The 22,363-nt window shown below is 45.1% G+C and overlaps 1 protein-coding gene across 1 annotated transcript; it reads left to right on the forward strand.

Moving 5' to 3' along the window:
- The first annotated feature begins 1,858 nt into the window (after positions 1 to 1,858).
- Positions 1,859 to 21,956, forward strand: HACD4 (3-hydroxyacyl-CoA dehydratase 4). Its single transcript, XM_033173975.1, has 7 exons — positions 1,859 to 1,989; positions 4,480 to 4,583; positions 6,842 to 6,969; positions 16,007 to 16,119; positions 17,848 to 17,954; positions 20,265 to 20,396; positions 21,655 to 21,956. Exons 2-7 carry the CDS (start codon positions 4,487 to 4,489, stop codon positions 21,735 to 21,737), a joined length of 660 nt encoding a protein of 219 aa, XP_033029866.1. The 5' UTR covers positions 1,859 to 1,989; positions 4,480 to 4,486; the 3' UTR covers positions 21,738 to 21,956.
- Positions 21,957 to 22,363: the final 407 nt, after the last annotated feature.

Raw genomic sequence — 22,363 nt, forward strand, 5'->3', positions numbered from 1 at the left:
TAGAAATCAAATTATTTATTTAAACAGTTGTTTAATTACAATGGTCTCTAAGCAATTTACAAGGGATACAATAAAAAGCTAAAAATAGAATAAGACTATGGTATTTACTTGTTTTTATGCTGAGATCTTATGATGAAGGGCAATATATAAATCTAATAAAGAAGACGAAGACAAAGAAGAAGAAGAAGAAGAAGAAGAAGAAGAAGAAGAAGAAGAAGAAAGAAAGAAAGAAAGAAAGAAAGAAAGAAAGAAAGAAAGAAAGAAAGAAAGAAGAGCTATTGTTCTGCAACTCACAATGGATCCCTCCCTTGTTCTCTTAAAATGGTGATGGTGCCCACCTGAGATGTGCCAGAACTGAATTCAGGTGAATTCCAGCTGGAAAAAAGCCCTGATAACAATACTAATGACAACAGCTCAAGACTATTTCACTGTCTCAACATAGTAATAAAAATACAATAATATTAAAAGAAATAACTAGCTATTTGCTGCCTTTTCTGAGGCAGCCGCTGCCTCATAGTAGGCCCTAATCTAGCTTCTGGGGCTAACCAGGTTTGGGTTTGGGGCAGGCATTCAAGAGGATCACATGGGGTTTTAGGCTTGGAGGGCTACACCAACGTCCTCCCAAGGAGCAGCCATCCAACAGCTGAGACAAACAGAAGAAGAAGAAGAAGAGTTTGGATTTGATATCCCGCTTTATCACTACCCGAAGGAGCCTCAAAACGGCTCACATTCTCCTTTCCCTCCCTCCCCCACAACAAACCCTCTGTGAGGTGAGTGGGACTGAGAGACTTCAGAGAAGTGTGACTAGCCCAAGGTCACCCAGCAGCTGCATGTGGAGGAGCGGAGACGCGAACCCGGTTCACCAGATTATGAGTCTACCACTCTTAACCACTACACCACACTGGCTCATACAGTACAAGGAGTTCATTTTCACTTGTAAAACGGGTGACATGGGCTGGTGCTGCATTATTATATATCAGACCCTCCAAGAGTCCCTATTTTCCAGGAACAGTCCCGGATTTACAGATGCCTTCCTGGTTTCTGATTTGATCCCGGAAAAGGATATCCCTATTTTAATCAGAGAAATGTTGGAGGGCATGGAGTTATGTGACCCCCAAGCCAAGGAGATAAGTAACTATACAACCTTTAGAAGACACCTGAAGGCAGCCCTGGATAGGGAAGTTTTTTTTAAATGTTTAATTATGTTTTTATGTATGTTAGAAGCTGCCCAAAGTGGCTGTGGCAACCCAGTGGCAGGGTACAAATAGTGAAATTATTATTATTATTATTATTATTATTATTATTATTATTATTATTATTAAATAGCACATCCCTATTTTCATCGGAGAAATGTTGGAGGGCATGATATGTGTCAGAGGCGTGCATGTTATTTTTAGAATTTGAAATAGCTTAAACGACAGAGTTGCCACATATGCAAATTGTGAACTGGGCTCCAAGCGCAGTTTAAAACAAAACGAAAACCCCAAGGTATTTAAAAGGTGAGCAGAATAGAAAGGGAATGACCAGACCTGACTTTTAAGCAGCCTATCTTCTGGGCAGATTTTTACAATTCCAGGGATGTATCTCCACAAAGGACTCTTGAATTCCATCATTATCAGCAACTTCCTGGCAACTCTGGAAAGTGCATTTTGGAACGGAATAAAACCTTTTTCGCTGCTGAACTTGGATGTTGTTTCAGAAAGCATCGCTATGTGACATAGCTGTCAACTTGTGAGGAATCCTATTCGGAATAAAGGAATTTCCCTTAAAAAAAAAGGAAAAAGTTGACAGCTATGCTATGTGAGTGTGTGTGTGTGTGAGTGTGTGTGTTGCAATGCTGGCCTGACGTGGTGAAGAAGGGAAGGCAAGGAGGAGGGGAGATCTCTCTGCACTCAGCCCAGCTGTTGCAGCTGTGAGGAAGAGGAACACACACACAGCTCAGAAGATCTCGGCTCACTTGAGCAGCTGGAGCAGGGGCAACTGAATCAGGTAAGGGCAGGACGGTAGAGGCAATGCCATGCTGGGAGCCGGCTGTCGTCTAGGCAGGAATCTCCTCAGCGTCCTCTTGCTGTCGTGGGGAAGGCAGAGGCTGCCCGATCTACAGGACAGAGGCTTTCATTCCAATAAGCTCGCCTTGCACAGGAAGGGCAGTTCCTCTTTTCTGGTTTTGGTGGAGAATTGCTTCATCGGCACTTTGGCACCGAGATCAAGGAAAAGGAGCGAGGAGCTTGATCTCAGGGGCTCAGGAGGACAGCAAGTGGTGGTGGTGAGATCTCCAGCGGGGTGAAATAAGCTCAGGCCAGAGCATGTAGGCAAAGCCCCGTTTTATCCTTGCAACCACCCCGGGAGGTAAGTTAGTCTGAAAGAGAGGAACCCAGAGGAACCCTCCTCTTGGAACCAGCTCTCCCCACCAGGAGGCAAAGTGAAGGAAGCCACTTCAGAGGGCACCATAAAGTTGGGGATGATGAGGCCAGAGATAAAAGCATGAATTGATGTCTCAATGGGACTTTTCAAAGTATTGATCCTGGTAGGGGAGGAGGCACTTTGACCCTTTGGGTAGCAACGTGTCTCAGACCAGTGTGAACTGTCTGCTACCCCAGATTATGAAGAGCCACAGTGTGATATCTTACAATGGACTCAGAAGTTCCTGTGCATCTTTTTAAAGCCATTTGAGAATGCCATAGCAAACTCCTGGAGATATTGCTGGTTTATAGAAAGTAGTTGTGTTGGGTGTTATATTGGAGGGGATGTGTGAATAATGTTTATATAGCTGACAAAGACATGGAAGTTTCCTTCCTTCCTTCCTTCCTTCCTTCCTTCCTTCCTTCCTTCCTTCCGCTTCTTTTCCTCTGGATCTATGTTTTTATTTTACCTAGATAAATGTCTTGGTTTTGGATTTAAAAAAAGATAATCTTTGTATCTCTCTTTATAAAATCTAATACAATTTATTCAAAAGAAAGAAAGAAAGATAATGCCATAGCAAATTCAACAAACAGGTCAACCTCAGTCAGTTCACTTGGCGTTGCCTCGTTTTGGCTTTGGGGAGATTTCTATTGATTATTTGGTACAGTATTGTAGTTTTTCAGTTTCATTGATGCATATCGATATGATCATGTCATATCATATTCTATCTCCATCTTTCTGTCATGTTTTTTGGTTTGTTAAATCACTTATATACTGTCTTGGCATTAAATTGTATATAAATATTTGCAATGGATATAATAATAAAAAATAGAAACCATGCCAAGCAAATCTCTTTGCTTAAAGAGGGGAAATAGAAAATGACTGTTTGACACTGTTTGTAATGTTGTTGGTGAAAACTGAAACGTTAAATGCAATTTTCATTGGCCTATGATGGCTGAATGGGCAGCTTTGTACAGTCATTTTTAGGTTTGTTCGTTTTGTGTGCTGCTCCCACCACCACCACGGAAAAAGACCCACATATGAACGGCAGTGATAACACCGCTGTTTTGGCCAGCTCAGTTCCAGCGGCAATAAAGTGGCCTATGGCTGCTTGCATTCATGGGTGCTATAAAGGGAAACAGAGTGGTAGAAAACGACCTTGGTATCCTCTTGCACTCACCTGCCTCCCACCTGTGATGAGGAGCAGGCAAGGGGATTACTCTGCATGCAAGGCTCTCTGGATCATGGCCAGAAATGGCAGTTGAACAAAGCAGAGTGGATCCCATCTGTGCTCGATTCACTTTTACAGAGATTGCTCTAAGGTTCTGATATGCGATTCCAACAATGTGATCCCTTTTCTATCTTCTTCCTAGGCAGGGGGGTAGCTAGGTAAATTGGTACCCGGGGGCAAAACAATTTTGTCACCCCCCCCCTCGAGGCATGGGAAGGCCAGGTGGTACCTGGTGCGAAAAATTTCTTGTCAACCCCCCCATTGACCCCCCCTTCCCCGCAAAAATGGTTTTACGTTATTTCATATTTTCTACAAAGGAATAATAACAAGTAATAATAAAAATACCCTTTTATTTATATCCCACCCTCCCCGGCCAAAGTCGGGCTCAGGGTGGCTAACACCAGATACATAACATTGGTATAAAATCAAACAATAATTAAATTACCTCCTAAAAACCTCTCAAAGTCTAATTAGATGGCTTTCCACAGGGTTAGGGTTAGGAACAGTAAGTGTTCTCTGAACTGAAATTTCAGCCTTCATGACATAGGAAAACAGCCAAGTGAACAGCTATTTTGGTGGAGGAGGGTCAAGATATTAACCGATATGCATGAAATTTCATATATAGCTATATAATCCCTAGTATAGTAAGATAAGACCTTCGGAGCAGGCATTAAAAAAAATCTTGCTAATTTGTCACCCCCTCCATTATGGAACCCGGGGCGGTAAGTGGTTTATCTTGTCTAGCCAACAGAGAGCTCTTGATGCGGTCTAGTAGTAAAATGCCCATTGCTCCCATCATTCCAGTTAGGCTTTGCTATTTGAATTCCCTGTTCTCACTTTTACAGCTGCACAATGAACCCCTACCTCTTCTGCTACTATTTAATCCAGTTCTGCGGACATTCCTGGATATTTATCAATATGATCATCAGGTTCCTGATTTTTGGGGAAGGTAAGTCTATGCTGTTTTGTGATTTGATCGATTGAATAGCAGCCTCTCCATGGAAATGGGGTCTGACTGAGAGAGAAGCGAGCAGCAACACACAGGGGCCACAAATGGGATTCCTTCTGCACAAGCTTAAGTTGGACTGGAAGCACAGTGAAGGACTAGTGCTAGAGGGCTGGGTTCGAATCCACCAATGACTTGAGAAAAACCGAAGCCTGTCAGCTTTCAGTTCCCTTCTGCAAAATGTGGAAATTAATGATCTAAAGACATTGTGCAGTATGCTATGGAAAGCAGCAGTCTTCAACTGCATTGAAACAAGATAAAAGTTTAGATATTTCACAGAATCATAGAATTGTGAAGTGACTACAATGGTCATCTAGTCCAACTCCCTGCAATGCAGGAATCTTTTGACCAACGCAGGGCTTGAACCCACAACCTACAACCCTGAAATTTAGGGTCTACTGCTCTACCGACTGAGCTACCCCCAATGATGTTATATGAAGATGCTTGACAATCCCCTGTAGGGGCCTGGAGTCAAAAGGTAAAGGGACCCCTGACCACTAAGTCCAGTCGCGGACAACTCTGGGGTTGCGGTGCTCATCTCGCTTTACTGGTCGAGGGAGCTGGCATGCAGCTTCCTGGTCATGTGGCCAGCATGACTAAGACGCTTCTGGCAAACCAGAGCAGCGCACGGAAATGCCGTTTACCTTCCCGCTGGAGTGGTACCTATTTATCTACTTGCACTTTGATGTGCTTTCAAACTGCTAGGTTGGCAGGAGCTGGGACCGAGCAACGGGAGCTCACCCCGTCATTGCGGGGATTCGAACCGCCGACCTTCTGATCGGCAAGCCCTAGGCTCTGTGGTTTAGACCACAGTGGTGCCACTTGTGTCCCCCGTAGGGGCATGGAAAAGGAGAAGATAATTAGCGGTGTCTTTGAAGACAAGCTGTATTCTTCTCTCTCTTTAATTTTCTTCTTTCTTTTTCATTATTTTTGGTTTAGATTAGTTTGTTCTTTATCGTATTGGAGAAAGTCTTAACAAAACTTTACCAGAAAAAGAGACGGGGGGGGGGGGTCAACCTCATTACATGGACCACATGCGATCTCACACGTAACTACACCTGTTTCTGCAAAACATGCTGCCTTCATAGCAGTGACCTGACGTTTACCAAAAAAGAAAGACATCAGGAGAGAGAAAGCGTTTGAAAATCCAAAGGGAACGTTTATTTGAGTCTAGTCTTTGGTCTAGAATTGTCTGGAGATTTAGTCAAAACACATAAGGCAACGCTGAATCTAGATCGTCCCTGTGCTAATTTTCTGCACCTTTTGCAAATCAAAACACCCAAATGCTGTTCCATGGAAACAGAGGCCACTGCCTAAAAGCAGCCCATTTCCCTTCAGAAAGTTTGCAAAAGATCTTGCACAACGTTCTTTGTTATAAATAGAAGCTCTGCCACTCAGTTGTGGTCGGAGCATGTTCAGAATGCACACATGCAAGATTTTATTTGGAAGCTGCCTTTCCATTGCCAAAATCATGCTCAATGTAGCTTACAACATGAAAAAAACACATAAGCACAAACATAACAAAAGTAGTCATGAAGAAGAGAAGAAGAAGAAGAGTTTGGATTTGATATCCCGCTTTATCACTACCCGAAGGAGTCTCAAAGCGGCTAACATTCTCCTTTCCCTTCCTCCCCCACAACAAACACTCTGTGAGGTGAGTGGGACTGGGAGACTTCAGAGAAGTGTGACTAGCCCAAGGTCACCCAGCAGCTGCATGTGGAGGAGCGGAGACGCGAACCCGGTTCACCAGATTACGAGTCTACTGCTCTTAACCACTACACCACACTGGCTCTCAATAAATAAAAAAAACATGAAAATGTACACAACCACATTGTCCACATAAATCACAATAAGATCCAAAATAAAGATATAAAAATTTAAATCAATGACAGAAACAACACCACTCTCCCAGCCCAAGAGTCTGTTCCGCAGCCTCAGCTTTTGTAGCTGGAGTCAGTCAAGGTCCTACCATCTAGGTGGGAAAAGATCTGCCAGTGAGGGAACAGGTCCCCCAGGACTCAAGATGCCAGATGGTCTTCTTGCAAAATGTACCACACCATTGAACACAGTTAGTGGCAGGAAACAGTGGCCGTTTTATTTCCCTGATCCCTTAATGATGAGCAGGAGTGGGAGAGCCCAATATGAAGAGGCTGCAGCAGAATGATAATCCAATGTTTTCTCTTGCTTTCCGTGGGGTGAAGATTCGGTTGCAGATACTTTCTATTCCATTGGGCTTGTGATGCGCGTTTGCCAGTCTTCGTCTATCCTGGAACTTTTGCATATACGGCTCAGCATTGCGGAAGACCGTTTTCTCCCGAGGCTTTTGCAGGTACCGCATAATTAATAATCGCATGAAAGGAGACAAGGGTCAACAATTGGATTGCCATCAGTTTAGGGGGGTTAATTCCCACAAGAAATTCCGATTCTCAAATTGGAACATTTGCTAACCTTGCGAAGTGAGGCAGACGTGTGGTCTATAGACTCTATGTGTATGAAAGAGAGAAAGGGAAAGAGGGAAGAAACGCAGGTGGGTGGGTGGGAGAGGGGGGGCGAGAGAAGTGGGTATGTGCTCCTTATTTTTACCTTCAAATTACACAGCTGACAAAAAATTCAAAAGGCAACAAGCAAAATAGTAAAGTTTTTGTTTTCTTGTGCCATATTTGTTATAATGGGTTGGTTTCTGTTTGATATTTATGCTTCATTCTTTTATTGGTGGGTTATTTGAAAATGAGACTGCGGTTTTAATATTGAAATTTTTAAATTTGTATTTCAATCTGTTATTTTAAATTGATTGTGTTTATGTTTTTGCTGTGATTTTAATTAGTGTTAGCCGCCCTGAGCCCGGTTTTTGGCTGGGAAGGGCGGGGTATAAATAAAAATTTATATTATTATTATTATTATTATTATTATTATTATTATTATTATTATTATTATTTGTTTTAGTTTAAATGGGTGGGGTCAAGAGAGAGGCCTGTGGTTTGAGGAGGAAAGGGGGGGACCAAGGGTCCGCTGATAATCCTGTACCCAAGGGTCCCCAGAAACTTGGAGCCAGTCTTGGTCAAGGTGGCCAACTTCAGAGATTTGGTTATTACCTGTATGTCCCACCTTTCCTCTTAGGAGTAGGAGATGAGTTACATAGTCCTCCTTCTGTTTTATCTTCACGGCAACCTGTGATGTAGGCATCACAGAGAGGGTTATATTCAAACCTGGTGGAAGCAGAGCTCCACACATGCAACAGGATTTCCCCTTCCTTTCCTTGCATGCCACCAAAATCTGCTCTACAGGTGAGCAGAGAGGGTACTTCCACTGCAGAAGCCGAAGTCTGTTGCAGGAGTGGAACAGCAACTCTAGATACAACTCAGAACTGGTGATTGACCTACAAGGTCACCCATGGTCCTAAATCTTGGCTGAGTAGAGATTTGAACCCGGGTTTCCCACTCTACTCATCCTGTCACCAAATCATTCAGGAGGGCGACTATTTGAACACCAGTTAGCAGAAAAAGAGGCCTGGCCATATTTTGAAAAGAACAATAAACTAGACAAATATCACGCACACTCTTGGCATATATACCAGCGTGCTACTCCTGGGTCACTGCAAATCCGCCTTTAGAAATACTGGCTAGAGACCAGCAAGCCAAATCATTCAATGGAATAAGAATTCGTGGGGTAAAGTTCATGTTTGTTAAAATACTCTGGATGGGTGATAGGATCAACATTCCACAAGACTGAACGAGTTCTGACCTTTCAGAAGAACTTTAGGAATATACCCTTCCTCTTCAATGAAAGAGAAATTAGAAAAGCTTAGGTTTCCCCTTAACACCCCCGCTGCTGCTCAGTCACGACTGGAAAAGCAGAGAACCGGTTGGGTGCAATCCAGCAAACAACAGCAGCAACAAAAACAGCAGCAAGTTGGCCTGGATTCTAAACCACTGAACCTCTTGGGCTTGCTGATCAGAAGGTCAGTGGTTCAAATCTCCACAATGGAGTGAGCTCCCGTTGCTCTGTCCCAGCTCCTGCCAACCTCGCAGTTTGAAAATTGCAAATAGTCACCGCTCCGGCAGGAAGGTAAATGGCATTTCGGTGCGCCCTGGTTTCCGCCAGGGTGTCCCATTGCACCAGAAGCAGTTTAGTCCTGCTGGCCACATGACCCGGAAAGCTGTTTGCAGACAAACGCCGGCTCCCTCGGCCTGAAAGCGAGATAAGCGCCGCAACCCCAGAGTTGCCTTTGACTGGACTTAACCATCCAGGGGTCCTTTACCTTTAACTTTTACCATTTGTTGTTGTTGTTCAGTCGTTCAGTCATGTCCGACTCTTCGTGACACCATGGACCAGAGCACGCCAGGCACGCCTATCCTTCACTGCCTCTCGCAGTTTGGCCAAACTCATGTTAGTAGCTTCGAGAACACTGTCCAACCATCTCATCCTCTGTCGTCCCCTTCTCCTTGTGCCCTCCATCTTTCCCAACATCAGGGTCTTTTCCAGGGAATCTTCTCTTCTCATGAGGTGGCCAAAGTACTGGAGCCTCAACTTCAGGATCTGTCCTTCTAGTGAGCACTCAGGGCTGATTTCCTTCAGAATGGATAGGTTTGATCTTCTTGCAGTCCATGGGACTCTCAAGAGTCTCCTCCAGCACCATAATTCAAAAGCATCAATTCTTCGGCAATCAGCCTTCTTGATGGTCCAGCTCTCACTTCCATACATTACTACTGGGAAAACCATAGCTTTAACTATACGGACCTTTGTCGGCAAGGTGATGTCTTTGCTTTTTAAGATGCTGTCTAGGTTTGTCATTGCTTTTCTCCCAAGAAGCAGGCGTCTTCTAATTTCGTGACTGCTGTCACCATCTGCAGTTATCATAGAACTTTTACCATGGTCCCTTCCAACTCTATGATTCTATGAAATCCACAAGCAGCAGCATTCTCACCACTTGTAATTTGCAGCAAATGTCATGCAGAGGGACATTGTCTTCAACAGTGAAGTTGGAACACAGCCATCACAGTTAGCATCCACTGATAGCCATATTCTCCTCAATCCTCTTTTAAAGCCACCCAAGAACTATTTGGACTATCTGCCTCAGGCACCAACATTTATTGGGCTGGCCTTGATTTTCCATGATCTGATTCTGGAAAGGCCCTTTCTCTCCCTACAAGAAAGGCTGCATGTCGTACATTTACTGCTTGGTTTATATCTTATCCCCTTTATATATATAAAAAAATGTCATTTGTGGATTACACCGTGTCTGGGTTTCATTTTTCATCTTCGGGGAGCAAGGGAAAGAATTCTTTGCCGTCTGGAGCAGAACATGGCGCACACATCTGTGATCTCCTAGAGAAGCTGTGATTTGGCAATGCACTTTTTTTTGGTCCACAGATTTAACTTGTGTTATTTCACAGAAACTGAGCTGCTGTCAAGTTAGAGGGAGCAGAGAGAGGAGGAGGAGGAGGAGGAGGAAATTCCACAGAGCACAAATGAAAAATAAAACCTCCTTGTTTACATTTTGTAAAATGACTGCACAGGCTTTCAATTTCTGCTTTCGGAAGAGAGGGCACGGGCTTTCGGACTTAAATTTATTTTTGACCCAAGAGTAAAGCAGAGGAAAACTTTAGAGACCACATCCTTTCATTACTTAAGCAAAAAATCTCTTTGTTCTAGGCTATATGAACATTTGCATTGTAAAATGCAGTGAGGTTCTTTTCCCCTGCTCTGTTTCAAGTTGCATTTACAGGTTTCTGTACACACCAAACAAATGGCACGAATACCTTTTTGTTTTCTGCACTCCTGCAACCCCCCACCCCCCCACCCCAAAAAACTCCTATTCATGAAGCTGTCGTCCATGGATGTGCAATTGCTGTCTCAACTTTATACACCTCTGCTTAACTGCGGAGTCAACATGGCGCAAGTTTTCCTTTTGAATTGAAACTACAGGATAGCTCTGGATTGTTGGTAAAGCCATGTGTAAAGGGACCCCTGACCATCAGGTCCAGTTGTGTCCGACTCTGGGGTTGCGGCGTTCATCTTGCTCTATAGGCCAAGGGAGCCGGCATTTGTCTGCAGACAGCTTCCGGATCATGTGGGCAGCATGACAAAGCCGCTTCTGGCGAACCAGAGCAGCACATGGAAACGCTGTTTACCTTCCCGCTGGAGCGGTACCTATTTATCTACTTGCACTTTGATGTGCTTTCAAACTGCTAGGTGGGCAGGAGCTGGGACCAAGCAACGGGAGCTCACCCCGTGGCAGGGATTCAAACCGCTGACCTTCTGATCAGCAAGCCCTAGACTCTGTGGTTTAACCCACAGCGCCACCTGGGTCCCATGTGTACACAGATGCCAAACATGCTGGTGGGAGTGTCCTGGAGCAAGAGTAAAAGGAAATGTGTACACAGCCTTATGGGTTGAGGGTTTTGCTTTCAGGACTCATTTTGTGCCTCATTTCAGCCTGCAATTTGTACAGGCCCCAAACCATAAATCAGAATATGGAGTGAGGAGAGATCTTGGCTATCTGGGACCTCCTGCCCCCAATTCTTTTGCCACTCTCACCACAACATTGCAAAGGGTATGGTATCTGTTTTCAAAGCACTTGAGATAGAATCATAGAATTTTAGAGTTAGACGGGACCCCAAGGGTCATCTAGTCCAACCCCCTGCAATGCAGGAATCTCAGCTAAAGCATCCCAGACAGATGGCCATCAAACCTCTGCTTAGAAACCTCCAAGGAAAGAGAGTCCACCACCTCCCGTGGGAGAGTGTTCCACTGTCAAACGGCTCTTACCGCCAGAAAGTTCTTCCTGATGTTTAGTCGGAATCTCCTTTCTTGTATCTTGAATCCATTGGTACGAGTCCTAGCCTGCAGAGCAGGAGAAAACAAGCTTGTTCCCTCTTCCATGCAACAGCCCTTGAGGTATTTGAATTTTTTTTTAAAGAGAAACAGGGTGGTATCTTTATATGATACACAAGTGTATGTTACAAGAATTCCATCAGGCACAGGAGCCTCAAGGTTTTAAGGCCTCAACATCAGGCCAAGAAAGAAAGAGAGAGAGAGAGAGAGAGAGAGAGAGAGAGAGAGAGAGAGAGCCTTGAGGTATTTGAAGATGGCTATCAACATCTCCTCTCAGTCTCCTCTTTTCCAGGCTAAACAGACCCAGCTCCTTCAACCGTTCTTCATAAGGCTTAGTTTCCAGACCCTTAATCCTCTTGGTTGCCCTCCTCTGCACACCTTCCAGATTGACAATATCCTTCTTGAACTGTGGTGCCCAAAATTGGACACAGTATTGCAGGTGTGGTCTGACCAAGACAGAATAGAGTGGTACTTTTACTTCCCTTGATCTGGATGCTATTCTTCTGTTGATGTAACCTAGAATAGCATTGGATGACCAACCTTCCAGTGCCCATGATTTGGGAGTTCATGCCCCAGGAAGAACTGTAGCTCAATGGTGAAACACAGTTCTTGCATGCAAAAGGCCTCCAGTCCTGACATAGATGAGGGATACATTCCTGTCTTGAACCCTGGAGAGCAGCTTCCACTCAGTGCAGACAATACTGAGTGAGATGAAGTGATTGAGTCAGTGTGAAGTTAGATTCCTGTGTTCCTAAGTTCAGAAATCATACAGTAAAGAGAGATACAGAAGCAGAGAATGTTCTGTGTCCCTTTGAGAGCCAGTGTGGTGTAGTGGTTAAGAGCGGCAGACTCGTAATCTGGGGAACTGGGTTCGTGTCTCCGCTCCTCCACATGCAGCTGCTGGGTGACCTTGGGCTAGTCACTCTTCTCTGAAGTCTCTCAGCCCCACTCACCTCACGGAGTGTTTGTTGTGGGGGAAGAAGGGAAAGGAGAATGTGAGCCGCTTTGAGACTCCTTCAGGTAGTGATAAAGCGGGATATCAAATCCAAACTCCTTCTTCTTCTTCTTCTTTCAAGGAAGACAAAGGCCACCACCCTCCCCAGTGGGGGCCTCTCAAAGGTTAAGGTGAAGACATCATGGGTTAAGACACTGCACCCCTTGGCTCCACATTGTCAACCCCTGCACTAACCTTTCTTTAGTCATTTTTCTTCACCCATACAGTCCCAAAATGTCAAGAGAGGCTGCAATGCCACTGGAAATACTAGCAGAAAGTACTAGCCAACTCCTAGCCCTAAGTGGCACAGGTAGACAGCATCACTGGTTTGTGTCCCACCTGAGCACCCTAGGTGCTGTTATTCACTCTCCAACTAGAGAATCTGCACCAGGTATCTTCAGTAGGTTCCATGTCATGCCCTCCTAGCCTTCCTGGTTGCCCTCAAGTAGCAGTGGCTGCACAATGCTCTTAGTCCCCAGCACCAGGGCTCCCCCCCCCCAAGCTGGAACTCACCAGACCACCGACCCCTCTCAGGTGGGCACCACTGCCATTATAAGAGGGTTAGTTCTGGCACCTCTTTTTCTAGAATAACAATAAGATTATTATTATTATTATTATTATTATTATTATTATTATTATTAATGCCCCGCCCACCTGGCTGGGTTTCCCCACCCACTCTGGACGACTCACAATAGAATATTAAAAACACAACAAAACATCAAACATTAAAAACGTCCTAAACAGGGCTGCCTTCAGATGTCTTCTAAAAGTCAGATAGTTGTTTACTTCCTTGACATCGGATGGGATGGCATTCCACAGGGCAGGTGCCACCACCAAGAAGGCCCTCTGCCTGGTTCTCGCAGTGAAGGAACTGCCAGAAGGCCCTTGGAGCTGGACCTCAGTGTCCGGGCTGAATGATGGGGGTGGAGACGCTCCTTCAGGTATACTGGGCAGAGGCCGTTTAGGGCTTTAAAGGTCAGCACCAATACTTTGAATTGTGCTCGGAAACGTACTGGGAGCCAATGAAGGTCTTTCAGGACTGGTGTTATATGGTCTCAGCAGCCATATATATCTCAGCCCAGCACACACCACCACTGTCAAGTTGCAATTAATCCTTGCTTCATTTTCTCCTCCCGAGGAAGGTTAAGCTGAGACTATGCGGTTTGTTGAGGAGAGACTCCTCCAGGGTCATATCTGAGCGGAAATGCGAGTTCTCCAAATGCATGTTTCAAGCCTACTTTCCTCAGCTGCAACCACACTCTCTGTCCCCAACCGCTTTCAGGCAGCTGTTAATGCGTTGAAAGTTTACAGAAAGTCCTGCACACTAAGAAGCTGGTCGGTTTTCCGTGACCTAAACCTTTTATCTTCAGGAAGTGGTATGAATTTCTTTCCATCTAGCAAAGTCATTTGACAAAGGAAACCCTGCCTTCCAGCAAAAAATGATAAACCAACACATCCATCTCTCCCCCCCCCCCATTTTAGTATATCTAATAGTTTTGTGGTTACGGCCAGCGGGGTTTACTAAAATTACAGCTGAATACTAGAGGATCTGAAATAGCAAAAGCAACTTCCTTTTTGGTGTGAGGGAGGGAAAAAATAGCAAGACCCCCCCCCCTCAAAAGCTGATAGGACACACATCTAAATGGCATGGCTCAGTGATTTCTTGCTAGACCCATTTTTTTGGGGGGGGGGAGCAGGCTAAAGTCAAAAGGGACGCGGGTGGTGCTGTGTGTTAAACCACAGAGCCTAGGGCTTGCTGATCAGAAGGTCGGCGGTTTGAATCCCTGCGACGGGGTGAGCTCCCATTGCTAGGTCCCATCTCCTGCCCACCTAGCAGTTCGAAAGCACATCAAAGTGCAAGTAGATAAATAGGTACCGCTCCGGCAGTAAACGGCGTTTCCGTGTGCTGCTCTGGCTCACCAGAAGTGGCTTAGTCATGCTGGCCACATGACCCAGAAGCTGTATGCCGGCTCCCTCAGCCAGTAACGTGAGATGAGCGCCGCAACCCGAGTCATCCGTGACTGGACCTAATGGTCAGGGGTCCCTTTACCTTTACCTTTAGAGGACAGACCAAATGAGTTGTGATGTGCACATGTTGTCGGGTAAGAGTTACATGTCGTGAATCAGGAAGTGCCTTGGTAAGAGGAAGGAGATGGTGCTCCTACTTAGGGGGCGATGGGTAGGAGACATTGCAGATGGCAGGGGGCGGGGTCCAGGTGGCAGCAGGTGACAACCTCTCTCCAGTCCCCCTCCCACCTTGCAAGTACCAGGTGGCCAGGCTGACAAATCATTTCCTGGACATTTTTGAAGCATGCTGCCATGTTTCTTTTTCTTGGGGGGGGGGGGGTTGGATTTTATTGTTTCATCTGGCAGCACATTCTTTTAGCTCCATCATATAGATTTAGCTCCATCGTATAGATTTATATGTTGCCGGCAAGGGGGGGGGGGTATTGTGGCTATTTCTTCTACCGTGCTTATGGACTGTTTTGATAACAAGCGGTATATAAAGATGCAAAATAAAATTAATTCCAACGGTATTGTGAGTCTGCTGAGCACGCAAATCCAGTGGCCAAGGGCAACAGTTGTTGTTGTTGATGATGGAATTTATATACCACCCTGTACCCGGGGGTCTCAGGGTGGTACACAAAATAAAATCAAGATATAAAACCACAAAATACCTAGTAATAATAAAAACAACAACCCAATAGTGCCCCCCATTTTTTTAAAAAAAGGGCATAGGATGTCAATCAAATCAACCAAAGGCCTGGTTAAAAAGGAACATTTTTGTCTGGCGCCTAAAAGTGTGTAATGAAGGCACTAGGTGAACTTCCCTGGGGAGAGCACCCCACAGACGGGGAGCCACTGCAGAGAAGGCCCCGTTCTCGTGTTGCCACCCTCTGGAATTCTCGAGGAGGAGGCACACGAAGGAGGGCCTCAGAAGATGATCTCAGGGTCCGGGTAGGTTGATATGGAAAGAGGTGGTTACAAAGAGAGGCTTTTGCATAAAATACTGGGTGGCGAATAAGGTAGGAGAGGCAGGACCACATAACGCAGCCGTAAAACACAAAATGTGTGGCTGCCTGTGTGGGGGCATCAGTACGAAATGCTTCTATCACCTTGATTCTTTCTGCAACACGGCTGCTGCCATGTGAGCTGTTTCCCTCCTTCATTTAAAATAGGCTGCTTCTAGATGATCTGTTTATTGAGCATTCAACCTGATTTTTATTTGCAGGGAGATTAGATGGTGCTGGCTATTTAATGATTTGTTTGTGGGGAGGTTAGACAGCATCGTGTTGAGCCAAGTGTCATCTCACACTTTCCAGGGCATTTTGCTGCCCTCGTCCCTGTCACAAAAAGTTGAATCTCTCGATGAAATGGGTTTCGCCAGTATGTGGTTGAGTCCCATCCCAAAATACCAGCAATCTGGAAGCACCCAGAATCTCACACATACCTTTCCCATTACACAAACCAGAGGCTACAGCCGCTGAAGCAGAACCCAATCCATCGCCTTATCCTCTGCTCTTCCCTCGTTTTCCAGATCGCAGAAAGAATCATCATCTTATTTGTTGTGATTGCCAGTCAAGAAGAAATTCAAGGGAAATGTGTTGTGTGCATCTTATTCTTCCTTTGGAGTTTCCTTGATGTGGTCAGGTAAGAACTTAACACAGGCATCCACATCACCCCAAAGTAAACCAAATGGTTTTTCCTTCGGCCTTTCCATATCTACATGCGGCAGGCAATTAAGTTTCATTATCTGGTCTGCTTCTCCTGCAAAAGCAAATCCTGGGAAGACTCGAAAGGATAAAGAGTGGGCACTCCCTTACTTACTCCCAGCATTACTTATCGCTTTGGCCTTGCTGCTAGCTGCAGTCTACAAACTGCATATTTTCCTAGATTTTTAGAAACAGATAGAGAGATACCCAGAAACCGTCTGGATTAAATTGGTTGCTTTCGGCCATTGGTTGGGAGCCCCAACCAGACTGCGGCCTGATTGAAGGCAGGTTGCAACAGCAACTTTATCACCATACATGTATATATGGTAAGAAGACTAAGAAATTGGTCCTCATATATATGCCTGTTTGGGATAAAGGTGGGTCCCAGGTCTGATAAAGCTGAAGGCTACAGCTTTAGGCTCCACTGAGAGAAGGGGACAGCAAGAGCAAAAAATGTGAGCAAACTGGTTTTTCAAGGTTCCTGCTATTTACCCAAGGCAACAGAGACTAAGCAAGCACAGGGCAACTTCAACTACCTAGTAAATCCAAGCAACATAGAACTTTTGAGAGAAGAGGTGGGTGCTCTCGCCTTCCAAATAGAGATTCGAGTGGTTATCTTTTATGTGGACTATCAGGTTTAGACATTGCCTGTTTGCCTGTTTCCTACTTGGAGAGAGGACAAGATCATTTCAGAAGCTCGAGAGTTCGTGGGTCATTTAATGGCAGCTGAATGGATAGAATATGTAGAATCGGCAGGTTTGACGTGTAAAATTAGAGATCAGAAAGAGACTGATTTTAAAGGAGATTGGAAAATGTTTGTGGAAGACGCAAAAACTCAGTGTAAATATGTTAAAACACAAATAGGATTTGAGTAAGAACAGCACCGGGGGTGAACTTTTTCTTTTGTGAAGGCATAGAATAATAAGCAGCGTAAATTGAATTTTTGAGGGAATCAGGGAGGGAGGGAAGTCGTTGGTGGAATGACTAATTGTCAAATGTGAAATGTTGTAGAATTGTTTATTTGTTAATTTAAAAAAAAAATAATGTAAGGAGTTTTCAGATGGCTAACTGCGCAGTCTCACTCAGATGTAAGTCTTATTGAATCCAGTGGGGCTTACCCCCATGCAAGTTGGGTTGGGATTGTGTGATTTAGCTTGCAAAAAAAGCAGCAGTACAAAAGAGCAACGCTGTGTCTCTGTGAAGTCCCAATAAACACTGGCTGTGGAAACCAAAATAAAATAAAAAATTCCTTCCAGTATCACCTTAGAGACTAATTAAGTTTGTTCTTGGTATGAGCTGTGCATGCACACGAAAGCTCATACCAAGAACAAACTTAGTTGGTCTCTAAGGTGCTACTGGAAGGAATTTTTTATTTTATTTTGTTTTGACTATGGCAGACCAACACGGCTACCTACCTGTAACTGTAACTGGCTGTGGAGCCCAGTAACATCTCGAGGCACCACAATGGCTCTCCTTGTTCTTTGGCTTCCCATCTTCCTCACATTTTCGGGATTGGGATCGGTGAAATGATACCTCTGAAGTTCTACCAACCCTGCTATCTCAGAGGTCAAGTTTCTGCTTAAAGGGAGACTTCAGCTATTCAGCTTCTTCAGCAGTGAAAAATCAGAACGTGGCTCACCCTCTTCTCACCTGCTTTTTATTCTAGATACACTTACTGTATGCTGGCTGTGACAGGAACATACTTTCAGGAATTGACGTGGCTCCATTATACACTATGGATTCCTTTGTATCCTCTGTCGCTTTTGGCTGAAGGTACAGGAAGAGGGGAGGGATGCGGGTGGCGCTGTGGGTTAAACCACAGAGCCTAGGGCTTGCTGATCAGAAGGTTGGTGGTTCGAATCTCTGCGACGGGGTTCGCTACCGTTGCTCAGTCCCAGCTCCTGCCCACCTAGCAGTTTGAAAGCACGTCAAAGTGCAAGTAGATAAATAGGTACCACTCTGGCGGGAAGGTAAACGGTGTTTCCGTGCGCTGCTCTGGTTCGCCAGAAGTGGCTTAGCCATGCTGGCCACATGACCCAGAAGCTGTACGCCGGCTCCCTCGGCCGGTAAAGGGAGATGAGCACCGCAACCCCAGAGTCGTCCGCAACTGGACCTAATGGTCAGGGGTCCTTTACCTTTACCTTTAAAGGCAGAGGGAGGGCACATGAAGACGCCTGCCTGATTTCTAAGGCTACCACCCTAGGCATACTTGCTCAGGAGTGATGCCCATTGAATCCAAAGGGGCTTACTTTTGAGTAGAGGTGTAGGAAAAACTCAATTCAACACACATTTAAAGCAGAACCTTTGCAATGCCGCACCTTCGGAAACAAGATGCAAATTGCAACAGAGCTATCCTTCAAAATGTGCTCTCATCCTTTGTGATGCAGTCTCCAAACCAATGTTCACAAGCCCCAATCGGGGTGAGCAATGGCTGGGGGAAATGGGAGCAGCAATTCGGCAATATCTGAAAAGACACAGTCAGCTGCAAGGAGAAGGAACACCATCATACTTTCATTCAGAATGGTTAATTGTGTACTAAACATTAAAAAATCTTGACAGAATTGTAATTATTCAAAACCTGCGAATGAGTTCAAGTCTTTGCACTGATTCTGTGTGCAGGCTGAAAATGGTTCCCAGTCTTCCTTGAAGGATTTTTTGTCCTTATTTCGAAGTCTCTCTAACAGCAAAAGTTATATAATTTATAAGTTAAAATATAAAAAAGGAGGGGGAAAGGAAATACGCAGGAATAATATTATTGTGAAATAAACCAGAGAAGGAGGTTGAGGGAAGTCCGGGGGGGAACGGGGAAGTTTTGAAATTGTGAATAATAATAACTGTTATGATGTAATATTGGAAAAATGGAAAATTGAATAAAAAAATTATATATTAAAAAATCATGACAGAATTTCAAATATCTAAATTTTCCATAGAGCACATCTGTGACAGACATGAAACCCTTCCCACCATGGACTGTGGGCCATTTTTTTGCCTCCCAACTATCACCAACTTCCCTCCAGCTTTCAAACGGGTTTTGAAAGACTATAAAAATCTTCTCGCCAGAGCAAACCAATGGATTAAGCATATGCATTGCAAGCAGAGAGCTCTGTGTCCCTCCAGACATGCACACAGAAGGTCCCACTTTCACCCTCCAGAATCCTGAAGCCCCGGAGAGGCTTTGCTGCCATTGGTCTGACTCAGTAGAAGACAAAACAAAAATAAAATAAAATAAAATTTTAAAAAATCCTTCCAGTAAGGATTTTTTAATTATTTTTTATTTTGTTTTGACTATGGCAGACCAACACAGCTACCTGTCAGTGGAAGACAGTTTGCTATGCTCCTGTTTCAGGGCACCTGGGCTGAATGGAGGCTTTGTTTATTGCGCTGTCATAGCTGCAGATTAATGCTTTACTGAGAGGTCCGGAAGGTGGCAACACGAGAGCAGGGCCTTCTCTGCAGTGGCTCCCCATCTGTGGAATGCTCTACCCAGGGAAGTTCGCCTGGCGCCTTCACTATACACTTTCAGGCGCAAGGCAAAAATGCTCCTCTTTAACCAGGCCTTTGGTGGACCTGATCAACATCCCATGCCCTTTTAAAATGTGGCTCTTTTTGTGGGGGGGGGGTATTACTGGGCTATTGTTATTGTTTTTATTTTATATACTGTGATCCTTTTATGTGAACCGCCCTCAGACCTCCGGGTATAGGGCGGTATATAAATTTAATAATAATGATAATGATAATGATAATGATAATAATACTTTATTATGCATTTCAAGTACTAAACCTTTCTGGTGACTACATTACACTCCATGCAAAGTACAGAGTATCTGCCCTGCTTAAAAAAATGACTTTTATTTGCAGTTGGAACCCCCCCTGTCCATTGTGCTTGACATGGAACAAAGGGCCCCTCGCCTGCGATAATTATAGATGGGCTCACGTTATCCATTATACTTATCCATTATACCTTTTTATCATAAAGAAAGGCCTAAGACCTTTAATTTTGCTCTTTTGGAGTTTTTTTTTTTTTTTTTTTTTTACTTACAAGCCACTAAATCTAATTTTTATCTATTCCTCCCCCCATTCCAGAGTTTGCCATATATGAATCGCTACCTCACTTTGAAACCTACGGCACTTACTCAACCCAGCTGCCCTTACCATTCGACATACCCGTCTACTTTCCCTACGTACTAAAAATATACATGGCGATGTCGTTTGGAGGTAAGTTTTTAGTTTCTTGGCAAACAAAAAAACAACAACCTGAGTTTGGCAAGCCTGGGGGTTTTGTCTAGCCCAAGTCTCACAGTAGGGAATGAATTGGGAGTTGTTTGTATACATCCCTCTTCTATTCCTTGGGCCAACTGTGCTGCTGAGAGCAGCCTGCTTTTCTGCCTGGGGAGTGGACCTGAGGGAAGACTGCATCCCTCAGGTCCGCTCCCCTAGCTCCGCCCCCCATGCCGCCACGGATTGGTCAATTCAAACCGTGGGGTTGGCGGTGCCCGTGATGCTCTGTGACGATTGGGAGGGAGCTGCGACGGCCACAGCACAATGGCAAGGCTCCACAGGGCGAAGGAAGCAACCGCCGCTCACCGCGAGAGGGATAAGCGGTCAAAAGAATACAGTCTGCCACAAGTGAAGAAATGGGGCTACATAATGTAACAACCATATCTGGGCATCTGAGAATTATTATTATTATTACTACAATGGTACCTTGGTTCCCAAACGGCTTAGATGTCAAACAAATCGGGTCCTGAACACCGCAAACCCGGAGGTGTTCTGGTTTGCGAATGTTTTTTGGAAGTTGAACGTCCGGTGCGGCTTCCAATTGAGTGCAGGAAGCTCTTGCAGCCAATCGGAAGTTGTGCCTTGGTTTTCAAACCGTTTCAGTAGTCGAATGGACTCCCAGAACGGATTGAATTCGAGAACCAAGGTACCACTGCATTACTATTATTTATTAAATGTATTAAGTTTGTAAAGCACAGGGCCTAGAACTTGCTGATCAGAAGGTCAGCGGCTCGAATCCCCGTGATGGGGTGAGCTCCCGTTGCTCGGTCCCTGCTCCTGCCAACCTAGCAGTTCGAAAGCACGTCAAAGTGCAAGTAGATAAATAGGTACCGCTCCGGCGGGAAGGTAAACAGCGTTTCAGTGCACTGCTTTGGTTCGCCAGAAGCGGCTTAGTCATGCTGGCCACATGACCCGGAAGCTGTACGCCGGCTCCCTCGGCCAGTAAAGCGAGATGAGCGCCGCAACCCCAGAGTCGGACACGACTGGACCTAATGGTCAGGGGCCCCTTTACCTTTAACTTTACCACCCTATACCTGCAGATCTCAGGGAAGTTCACAACAAAACTACAACTCTAGCCCATGTTTTGAGGGGAAAAGGGCTTGGAAAATCCCTAGAGGGAATGGGCTTCATAAGAACAAGATGTCGTTGCGTTCTCCATATTGGTTTCAACCTTCTTGTTCTGGTTTGAATTTAGGTGCGTACCTCATTGTCCGATGCCTCTACATGGAACGGAAGGCTCAACTGGGAAGCTGGACCATCAAGGCAAAAAGTAGCTAGCTTACCTTTTCCTCCAGGAGTGAGGAAAGCGGCTCGAGGAGGCCAGCTGGTAAATGCCCTTCGGGAAACTAAGTGCCATGACTTCAAAACCAGCTACCATGAGACAGAAATTCGGATAACTTTGGCTTAAAGACGGCCACACACGTTCTCAATACGTAGATCCCTTTACACACGTGGCGTGAGAAGTGTTGGTGTGTGCAGCAGAACCATGAATCGGGTGCAGAATTGAGATTTTAAAAGCACATTTGGGATTGGGATTGTGGGGAAAATGGCGCCACAGTGCACTCAGCTGCGATAGATCTGATTCTGAGGGTTTGCCCTCAAAGTGGGGGACCGTAAAGGGGGCCCAGAGCAACCACCACCAGCAGCCCTGCCTGGGTCCTGGGAGGGAGAAGGGCACCAAGCCCAGCCTTCTCTGCCCAACACACTAGTTATTTATGTACACAAATATTTCTGCACCCTTCCCCAAATGGAGAAACATCGTGGAATGTGAGCCACCCATTTGCGCAAGCAGTTAAGAGCCAGACTTCGATTAACATCCTAGTGAAAACTGCCTCAAAGGCTATCTAAACCAACACAGGCAGAAGGTATCGGTGCAAATATTTAAGATTTGGAATGTTTGTCTT

The sequence above is a fragment of the Lacerta agilis genome, chromosome 16 (assembly GCF_009819535.1).
Source record: "Lacerta agilis isolate rLacAgi1 chromosome 16, rLacAgi1.pri, whole genome shotgun sequence".
NCBI lineage: Eukaryota > Metazoa > Chordata > Lepidosauria > Squamata > Lacertidae > Lacerta > Lacerta agilis.